Raw genomic sequence first — 10882 nt, 5'->3', positions numbered from 1 at the left:
TTTTTTTTATTTTTTTGACAGCTGCTTGGAGTTTATTTTCTACTTGGTGCAAGGCACAGGGTTATGAGGTGTCGGAATGCTCCCATGTGGCTTGGGTAGTAGAATGGGGTTCTCTCAACTTCCTTTTTGGTATTTTGATGTTTTGATATTAAAGAACCCAACTGTTTCTGCTGGCTGTAGCTTGCTTAGTCTCGGGAAGAGGAGGGAACGGTGGGTGGCTCTTACGAGCATCGCGCCTTGAAATGAAGCCTGGCAGCTGGTGGCAGACAATCTGTACAGGGCCCGGAGTTGGTTTTGCCAGGCTGGCCGCCAGGCTGCTGCTTCCCCACGTCTTCCCGCGCCAGGTCACAGGTGATGGTGCAGGTGAGGTCTGGGGCGATTCTGAGTGCTCTGGGGACTCCAACACTGTGGCCATGAATGGGAGAGTGGACTTCCCGAAAAAGAAGCTAGCCCACCAGCGTCCCGGGTAGGCTTTGGGGAGACCCGGGCGGGTGGGGGATGGCTTCCCAGGGTACTCCGCACTTCCGCAGGAGCTGTTTCCTGGAAGTGGAGCCCAGGCGACGCCGGTAGTAGTCGTGGGTGGCCAGGAGCGAGCCGCTGGAGGGAATGGCTGCCATGGTCTTGCTTGTGAGCTGTGGAAACCTGGACGGCGACCCCTGGCGGGCCTCGGCGCACGACCACAGGGACGGGGACGCTAGGCCACGGAGCACATTTGCAGAGGTGACCGCGAGCGAACCGCTCCACGACCTAGACGCTCGGGGCCGAGACCGTTTATTCTTACATTTAAATACTCTCCTGAACTCAAAGTTTAAAGAGGAAGGGGATTGTGCTTTGATAATACAGTGTTCTCTTTGAATGAAAAGTAAGAAAACGAGACAACTCAGTAATTTAAATTCCCCAGTGGTGTGTCCAGCACAACCACAACTGTAATGTTTGTGTAATAGCACATTTTCAAAGCCATTTATTTTTGGATTATGGCTGGACTTAATAGTATAGCCAAACTGATTATGAAAAAAATAATGTTACATAAAGGTGATTAAGTTCTAGAGTCAGCTCTAGATGTTGGAGTTAGTTTGTCTCATATTCGATATTGAATGAGTGAATGAATGAGGCACATTATTTGTGATAAGTATCGTACTAGCATTTATGTAGGACATAAAAATGCTTAAGTCAAGTTTATGCTCTTAAGTAGTTGATAATTTAGTGAACTGACAGGTATCTGAATGTTATAGTTTAAAAGGAGCATGTTGTATTTATTAGTTTAAGTATGTTATGTGCTTAGATCATGCTTGGCACATAATAAGCACTATGTGTACTAGTTACTATTTTTACGTGTTAAACCTTGTGATAATCAGTTAACAGAATTGTGGCCTCCCTCCGTCCTCAATCCCTTTCCCCTAGTTCTCCATCTGAGGCCGTTTCTTGCATATCCTTCCATATATATCCTGTGCATTGCACACATACATGTGTTTCTGTTCTTCACACAAATGGGAACACACTATTGACCCTGCTGCACACTTTCCATTTATTCAGTTATTACATCTTGGAGATTTCCCCCCCATTTTTAGTATGTAAATGCTACCTTGTTCTTTTATATCTACTGCATGGCTTTCCATTGTGTGGATGAACCACAATTTACTTAATTTGTCCTCTGTTGGTGACTTTCCAGGTTATTTACAGCTTTTTTTTTTTTTTTTTTTGGCAAACACAAATAGCACTGGAGTGAATAGCTTTATGTACGATCTTTCTTGTATGTTAGGTATACCTGTAAGATAAATACCTCATACTAGAATGGATCAAAAATCATGTATATACATTAAGAATTTGAACCATATTCTTAAGCAAAGAACAGATGCAATTTGGCAAGTTTCATGGATCGTAGGGCCACTGGATTGGAAAATCCAGGAAATAGTGCTTGTTCATTGGGATTCTTGCCTTTAGTTTTTTTGGTTTTTTTTTTTTTTGTCACTCTAGGACAGACTTTGTTGAGTGGCTCAGTTTGAAGCACTGTGCTTATGGAACAAATTACTCAGCACCCCTCCCCTCACCCCCCATACCAGGGAATGCCCAAGATATAAAGCACATTTTTCTTCTGGTACCTTCCATAGAGACATGATGAGAACAGGGTGTTTTTTTCAGTGTTATGGCTTCTTGCCTTTTGGGTGTCTCGAAATGCTGAAATATAATTCTGAAACTTTTTTTTGCTCTTTTAAGTAAAGGGCAATTCAACAGAACAACTCTGGAAAACCTAAACAGAAATTCACAATTTTCTATGATTCCAAATACTTTCCAGTCTCTTATGGACATACACTAGCCTGGCAAAAACATGACCCTTGATGAGCAAATTAGAAATGCCAAAAGAAAAAAAAAAAAAAGCCTTTGCAGATATTTCTTGTAAAGAGTGAGCAGGATAAGGGGAAGATAATGTTGTTTTCCCGCTTAGTGAATTTCATATCCTTTCCGTGCCCAGATCTGATGGTGGTTACAAGAACAATCACAGCAGCAAGTGTTGATGACTAATGCAGTTATTGAGGGGGTCTTTAATTTCCTGGAGGCAAACACCATTACCCGCCACCTCTACATCAGAGATGAGGAGATGCCAGGGCTACTGGGGAGTCAGTGATGGAAGAAATTATAAAACTGATGCAATTACTGAGAAAATGATGAAATGTCTCACAAAGAAAGGCTTCGATTCCCTTCAATTTCAGGTTTTGTGATATGCATCAGTGTGGCTGTGCCTTTGGTATTATTCTCAGGTTCCTGTGTCATCTCACTCTCATTGTGGGAGAACGTTTTGTATCAGGCAGGTCATACTCGTCTTTCTCCTCCCACCTGGCCTGTTTCATTTTTTCCAATGTTTTTGCATTGATAATTTCTTGTATTAATTAGCAGCCAAGAGTGAATGTTTTCACAGTGGAATCTAGGTTAGGTTTATGGAGAGTTAGATCTTTCTCTGGTTCTAACCTACTGTGGGATTTAAGGTAAATCCCTTGAATTCTCTGATCCAGCTGCTTCTATTTGTTGGCTGGAATTAAGAATCTCCCCTTTACAGAACACTGGCTCTTGGCTCAGGACCAGGTCAAGTTGGCCTGTTTAGGGCCTCTGGTGGGAGCCGGCAGAGTGTGGAATTGTTGAGGAATATGCCAAAAGTCCAAAAGTAGAATTTAAGGATGGGGTGGGAAGCTTCCGGCCTCAGGTGGGCTGTGGATGGAGTGGCTGCTGCTGCAGGAGGTCGGCAAGCCAGACTTTGGGAGAATGCAGCCTGGATGGAGGGGGGCGACCTGAGAGCCATTCCGGTGATTAAACGTAGTGCCTGCACCTGGTAGGTGCTAAGAGCGGGAGAGTAAGTGGGCACCTGCTGTATGGGCTAGGTATTGCCCTCATCACCTTGCATCTCACGCCCCACTGCCCTGCTCCCCAACCCTGCCTGCAAGAAAGGTGTTGCCTTCCTGACTTTCCCTGGTGGAAACCGAGGCTGTTAAGTGGTGGCCCGGGCTGGAACCCAGATTCTCTAGAGAACCAAGTTCTTTCCTCCATTCGGTATGGGAGAATTTTAACCGGAAATTAAATAAACTTCATTTCTAGGTAATTATTATTTTTAAAGATACATGTAGATATAAAGGTGGAATCCTTTTTTATTTTTTAAGTCTAGGATGAGTGGGGGCAGGGAAGGCAGAGAAAGGAGACACATCTTCTCCATCATTCTTTATAATAACTCTTCCTTTCTTACTGTTCTTTTAAGTAAAAGAGCTGAGGCAAAAAAGAAGAGTATGTGCATCTACATACACCAGCCCCAAGCACTTCAATTATCTTTTTACATTCAGCTGAGTTTGATGCCATTTTTGATAGCATCCCACCTCTGAAGATCTGAAGACAATGGCAATGTGTTTTCAGAGTATGTTAAACTATATTAAATACTTTCCAATTTGTTAGACTATTAGGGGAGGCTCCAAAACAGGGAATAATAATAATAATAATAATAATAATAATAATAATAATAATAATAATAATAATAATAATAATAATAATAATAATAATAATACCTCCTACCTTTGCTAGTTTTCAAAGCATTTTCTTACATTATCATGTTTAAACTTCACAACTAACCCCATTTTCTTGAGGAATTTGTAGCTTTTGTTACATTCTAAAAGCCACAGTATAATGGTAAACAGATTTTAAAATTTTAATTAAAAATTTGTTAAAACTTTTGGTGCTCAACCTTGGAATCCACCTGGGGAACACAAAGCTCCTGATGCCTGGGTCCCACTCCCAGAGGTTCTGATTTAATTGGCCTGGATGTCAATCCCAAGGGCCCTGAATTTTACAACTCACAGGTAATTCTAATGTGCATCTAAGGTAGAGGACCACGTGGCTTTAAGAAATAGATTATAGGTGAAGTGGTTAATGTCTTTATGGCTCTACCGCATATAGGAGACTGGAGCTCTCCCTTCTGTGCCACCAGTTATTTCTGGGGGTCTCCATGGCCCCAGGGGCACTTCATTTGGGCTCTCCAACAGGTCTATGAGCTGCAGCCACCGCTTTGCCTTCGCCAGGGTTCTCTCTGGTTCACTCCAGTCCACAAGGTCGCTTGGAGCACCCCCCTGCTGCCGCTGCCGGGCCACCTTGGACTCGCCGCAACGCCTTTCCTCTGTCAGCTGGGGTTTTTACATCCGCTGAGTTTGATGCCATTCTTTTTTGTTTTTGTGTTTTGCGGGCAGAGGTAATTGGGTTGGTTTGTTTGTTTATTGGAAATACTGGGAATTGAACCCAGGACCTGGTAGCATTCCATCTCTGAAGATCTGAAGACAATGGTGTTTGTTTTCAGACTATTTTAAACTATATTCAATACTTTCTACCTCTTTAGACTATGGGGTAGGGGGCGGTGTGTGGAGGGGTTGGGGAGGAACACCGAGGTTGATGAAAGACAAGATTCTGGGGGTTGTGTGTGTGGAGGGGAGAGTGACATATCTCCACCAGCAGTGACTGGCTGACAGTGCTCAATTTTAGAAGTTCCGTCAGTGTTCAAGCAATACTAATGGGGTAGGGAGAAGTTTAGCAATAGAAGCTAAACTTTGTGAAATTTGTTCTGCGGATAATACTTAAAAAGAAATGATTAGCTGTGTGGCCTCAGGCAAGGCCTTTACTTTTACTTCTGTGAGCTCATTTCTTCCCTTGTAAATTGAGATATGAAATGAAACCAGGAAAATTATGAATCAAGAGCAGACTCTTCTGGTTTTGATTCTTCTCTTCCAGTTTAAATTCAAGGAATCGGGGGGTCTATGCATTCAAGGAAAGGACAGTACACTGGTGGACATCTGTGGTGACATCATTCATGGTGTAAAGTGTGTGGTTAAGAAGGTGGGTCTGGAGACAGCATTTACCATCAGGTTAGCCTTAGGTAAGTTCATTAACCTGCTGTGCCTCAGTTTCCTGGCACAGGAAAGTGTGATAGTAACTACCTTTACATAGGACACAAATATTAACTATTAATAGTAGTAATTGGTAAAGAAAACCAGAGAGTGACTAAAAAGATTTTTTTCCAACACCATTCCATTCTCTAGAATGGTACTCCAGCATCACCGAGGAGCTTATTACAAATGCAAACTATTGGACCCCACCCCAAACCTACTCAATCAGAAACTATGAGGGGCAAGGCCCAGGAATCTGTTTAGGAATCTTTCTGGAATCTCCGGGGGATTCTTATGCATGCTAAAGTTTGAGCAGTACTGTTCTAGAATCTTCCTCGCCAAAGAGTGGTCCAAAGCCCAAGATCACCAGCATCACCTGGGAACTTAATAGATGTTCAGAATTTTGGGCCCCACTCTGGATCCACTAAATTGTAATCTGTGTTTTAACAGGATTCCCAGGTATTTCTATGCATATTGAGAAGCACTGCCCTAGAACACTACTTCTCTAAAAGAGTAGTCATGAGCCATATGTGGCTATTAAAATTAAAATTAAATTAATTAAAGTGAAATAACATTAGAAATGCAGTTCCTAAATCACACTAGCCTTATTTCAGCTGCTCAAGAGCAACATGTGGCTAGTGGTTATGGTATTGGACAGTGCAGATTATAGAACATTTCTATCATTTCAGAAAGTTCTACTGGATAGTGCAGCTCTAGAATAATTATTACTATAATTTTTTTTTGTAGCCATGGAGCATCTAGATGAAGATTACCTGGGACAAAGGTGACGAACTCTAATTTAAAAAAAAAAAACAACTTTTTTTAAGCATTTGTCTCTCTTTACCATTTGTTTCCCCTTGGGTGGAGGAAGGTAATTAGTTTTTTTTTTTTGGTTGGGGGAGGTAATTGTGTTTACTTGCTTATTTATTTTTAGAGGAGGTACTGGGGATTAAACCTAGGACCTCATGCATGGTGAACATGCACTCTACAAATGAGTTACACCCTTCCCCCTCTCTAATGTCTGAGAGGGCCAAGCAGCTGAAGTAAAGGCATGAAGTACGACAATTATGCGGTGGAGCAAGTGCAATGGTAAGTGGCCAGTGATACTCCGCCTCCATGCTGGGACTGCAGTTGGGAGTGCTGGGGACTGTGGTGACCTGAGAAATGCATGTTCAGATACAGGCAGTGCTATAGAGGAGGCTAAGCATAGGCTAGGCTAGATGGTTCAATTTTAGTTTAAGAAGCTAGACATCTAGATTTTTATGTGATTCTTAAATTTTGATTATTAAATCAAATTTTGATTATTAAGTCAAAATTTAACAAATGCTGTGCTGGCCAAGGAAACATTCTTGAATACCTCATTTGACCTTGATATTGTAAAATCAAGCTGTCTGGTTCCACCTTGCAAGGTCAGTTGTTTGCCTTGTGTATCTCCTCCTCTCTTGCCTCTACACGTGTGGATATCTGAACTGAGTTTTGAAGGATGTGTAGGAGTTTTCCAGGTTGAAGGGCTAGAATAGGAGAGGGAGAGGATATTTTTAGTGGAAGGAACAGCTTAGAGGCTTGACAGTACTTCGTTTGCTTAGAGAACATTTCTAAGTTGCTGGTATTTAAAGAATATAAAGTTATTTATCAGACCTCTTTATTCTTAAAAGTCTGTCTGCTAGCCACTTACTGTCCTCTACTATTTGAGCCACTTCCTCCTACCCCCAGACTCCTCTCACCCCAGCCTGTAGCTTCTAAATCTACAACCTTCCTCTAGGACCTCACCCTCCATCTTACCACTCCCCTGCTGTCTTTCCAGTCCCTTCTCCCTCCTGCCAAGATCTGCCTCCATCCACTTAAAATTCAGTCTCCTTTACATATTCAAAACCATCTGGTGCTCAACCAATCAGAAGGAGAATAAAGATACTGAGATTGTTAACCCATCTCTTGGGAAGGTGGTTTAAATCTCATTGGCTCTGAGGATTTTATTTGGTTCTTGATTAAACAAAGTGTTAAAAGCCTGAGACAATCTATGAGATGACTGGAAATTTGAACACCAACTGGGTATTCATTATTGACATTTTTAGGTGTAATAATGGTATTTTGGTGATATTAAAATGAAAGTCTTAACCTTTAGAGATGCATCAGATATTTATAGATGAAATAATACGAAGTCTGGGATTTGCTTTAAAATAACATAGAAGGGAGGGAAATTAAGGTACAGATGAAACAGGATTGGCTGTGAATTGATGATTGTTGAACCTGGATGATGGGTACATAAGGGTTCATTATATTAGACTCTCTGCTTCTGTACATGCTTGCATGTGTATAATGTCCAAAATACTCCATGCTATTGGTTGAATTGTGTCCTTCAAAAAGATATATTGAAGTCCTAACCCCTGGTACCTCTGAATGTGACCTTGTTTGGAAATAGGCTCTTTCAAATGTAATCAAGATGAGGTTATTAGGGTGGGCCTTAATCAAATATGACTGGTGTCTTTATAAGACAGGGGAAATTTAAACAGTCAACTAATATTGGACAAGGGAGCCAAGAATACTCAATGGGAAAAGAAAAATTTTGTGTATTGAAATAAATGGTGTTGGGAAAACTAGATAGCCACATGCAAAAGAATACAATTGGATCTGTATTTTATACTACTTAAGAAATTAACTCAAAATGGATTAAAGAATTAAACATAAGATCTGAAACCAGGTCATAGAAGAAAATGTAGGTGGTAAGCTCCTCGACATTGGTCTTGGCAGTGATTTTTTGAATATGACACCAAAAGAGCAAGCAACAAAACTGAAAGCTAATAACAGGGACATCAAAATAAAAAGCTTATGCATAGCAGAAGAAAAAATCAACAAAATTAAAAGGCAAATGGGTGAAACAGTATTTGCAAATAATATATTTGATAAAGGGTTAATATCTAAAATATATTTTAAAAAACTCACAAATCATTAGCAAAATCCCCCCCAAACAATCCAATAAAAAATGAGCAGAGGATCTGAATAGACATTTTTCCAAAGAAAGCATAAAGATGGCCAACAGGTATATAAGAAAAGATGCTCAACATCACTAATCATCAGGGAAATGTGAATCAAAACCACAAAGAGATATCAATTTACACCTGTAAGAATGGGTGTCATTAAAAAAAAAACAACCCAAATCAAGAGATAACAAGTGTTGGTGAAGCTGTGGAGAAAAGGAAACTCTTGTACACTCTTGGAGGGAATGCAAATTGGTGCAGCCACAATGGAAAACAGTATGAAGTTCCTCAAAAAATTAAAAATAGGATCCAGCAATCTCACTTGTGGATATTTAACCAAAGAAAATGAAAACAGGATCTTAGATCTGCATTCCCATGTTCATTGCATCTTTATTCATAATAGCGAAGATATGGAAACAACCTAGGTGTCTGTCAACAGATGACTAGATAAAGAAAATGTGGTATATACACACAATGGATCATTTAGACATGAGAAAGAAGGAAATCCTGTGATTTGCATCAATGTGGATGAATCTTGAGGGCATTATGTTAAGGGAAATAAGTCAGAGAAAGACAAATCCTGTATAATATCATTTATATATGGAACCCAAAATAGCCAAGCTCACAGAACAGAGAATAGAATGGTGGTTAACAGGGGGTAGGGGAAATGGGGAGATATTGGTAAAAGGTCCAGTTATAAGACGAGTAAGTTCTGAGGATCTGATGTACAGCATGGTGATTATAGTTAATAACACTGTATTGTCTACTTGAAAGTATATAAGAGAGTAGATCTTAAATGTTCTCATCACAAAAAAGAAACGGCAACTATGTGAGGGGATGGAGGTGTTAGCTAATGGTATGGTTGTAATCGTTTTGCAAGATATAAGTGTATCAAGTCAACATGTTACACACCTTAGGCTTTCACAATGTTGTATGTCAGTTATGTATTAGTAAGGCTGGGGAAAAAAGAAGGGGGGATTTGGGCAGAGACATAGGAGAAATGCCTTGTGACTGGCAGAGGCAGACTAGAGTGGTACAGCTGCAAGTCAAGAAACGCCAAGGATTGATGCTATCACCACAAGCCAGGAAGAGGCAAGGAGGGATTCACCTCTTGATCCTTCAGAGGGAGCATGACTCTAACAACACGTTGATTTCTAGCCTCCAGAACTGTGGGACAATAAACTTTTGTTGGCTCAAGTCACCCAGTTTGTGGTTCTTTGCTACGGCAGTCCTAGGAAACTAATGCACTCCATAATAAAAGGTTAAAATAGTAAATATATAACTTAAATCCCTTTTCTTCTTTTTTTCTTTGCTTCCTCTTTTACCACATCACAATCTAAGTTATCTTCATTATGTATCTTTCTTGGGCACAATATTCTGTTACTTTGAATGAGGAGAATGACAGAGAACTGAAAATTTAAGAGGGGGAGGTGGAGGTGGAGGTAAGGAAGGAGGGATTAGAAGAAAACTAGACAAATTCATAAACCATCTCACAAATCTACACAGCCTCACCAGGTCCCTTGCATTTTTTGAATAAGCTATGGTCCTCTGGGACATTGTTAGTTCCTGAGGCCACAGACCTGGTTTTTGGTCTTTTTTTTTTTTTTTTTGACGTTTATTTAACTTATTTATTTATTTTGTTGGGGGGAGGTAATTAAGTTTATTTAGAATTCACTTATTCTTAGAGGAGGTACTGGGGATTGAACCCATGACCTCATGCATGCTAAGCATGAGCTCTACCACTTTAGCTATACCCTCCCCTTGGTTTTTGGTCTTGAATCTGCCGTTTTTTAAACTCAGAGATACTGGGCAAGCCATTAAATACAAATACTTATTTTCTCCTTGGTAAAGGAGGGGCTGGGTTACATCAGGAAGCCTTTCTCGCTTGCCCTACACCGGCTCAGGTGCTCCTACAGCATCTGAACCAATGTGCGCACACTGTAGCGTGCTCACGTGCTCGTCACTGTCCATCACCGTCACCAGACTGCAAGCTCCTTGAAGCAGGGTCTGTCTTGTTTCACTGGGTCCCCGCGTTGAGCCCTGGCCTCATGCATACTAGATGGGCAACCAAAGTAACTTGCTATAACACTGTATAATAAAACCTACACAAATCTACGGTAACAATTCTCTTTCAGAGAGCTAGAGAAGAAGCCATTTGTCTACATGGAACTGCTAAGCTGTCTACTTTGAGCTCTGCCAGGGATTGCTCTTCCATTTTCTCTTTGGAATCAGTCTCTGAGAGCCTGAGTCCCCTTACCCCCTCCTCCCCCAATCCCTCTTCCATTGCCAGGGCTTTCACCTCACTGAGCTCTGACACTGGGTTATGCGTTTGGTACAATGCCCCAACCATGCAGAGGACAACTAAGGTGTATGCCCAGGGTCTGTGCGTGTGTGTGAAGTTTTATGCTTTTCAGTGCTGAGAGTTAAGCCTTACAACTAGTCTCAGAGAGGAAACAAGAAAGTGATACAGTACTGTAGGTGTTTAACAAGGACTTGGAA

The 10882-nt window shown here is 41.0% G+C and overlaps 2 protein-coding genes across 2 annotated transcripts in view; both read right to left on the bottom strand.

Annotated features, from left to right (window-relative positions):
• Positions 1–473, bottom strand: part of LOC116656640 (pancreatic progenitor cell differentiation and proliferation factor-like) — a 4849-nt gene extending 4376 nt beyond the window's left edge. Inside the window, exon 1 of the mRNA XM_032490531.1 lies at positions 376–473. The gene's annotated coding sequence lies outside the window, so the exon portion shown is untranslated. The remainder of the gene's footprint in view (positions 1–375) is intronic.
• Positions 112–617, bottom strand: LOC102520754 (pancreatic progenitor cell differentiation and proliferation factor). Its single transcript, XM_006181216.3, is given in 3 exon segments — positions 112–358; positions 361–541; positions 543–617. Coding segments are annotated over 3 exon segments (393 nt in total). The 3' UTR covers positions 112–221.
• Positions 618–10882: the final 10265 nt, after the last annotated feature.

The sequence above is a fragment of the Camelus ferus genome, chromosome 11 (genome assembly GCF_009834535.1).
Source record: "Camelus ferus isolate YT-003-E chromosome 11, BCGSAC_Cfer_1.0, whole genome shotgun sequence".
In the NCBI taxonomy this organism is placed as follows: Eukaryota; Metazoa; Chordata; class Mammalia; order Artiodactyla; family Camelidae; genus Camelus; species Camelus ferus.
Note: the sequence above shows the minus strand (reverse complement) of the source record. Positions and strands in the feature narration are given on the sequence as shown.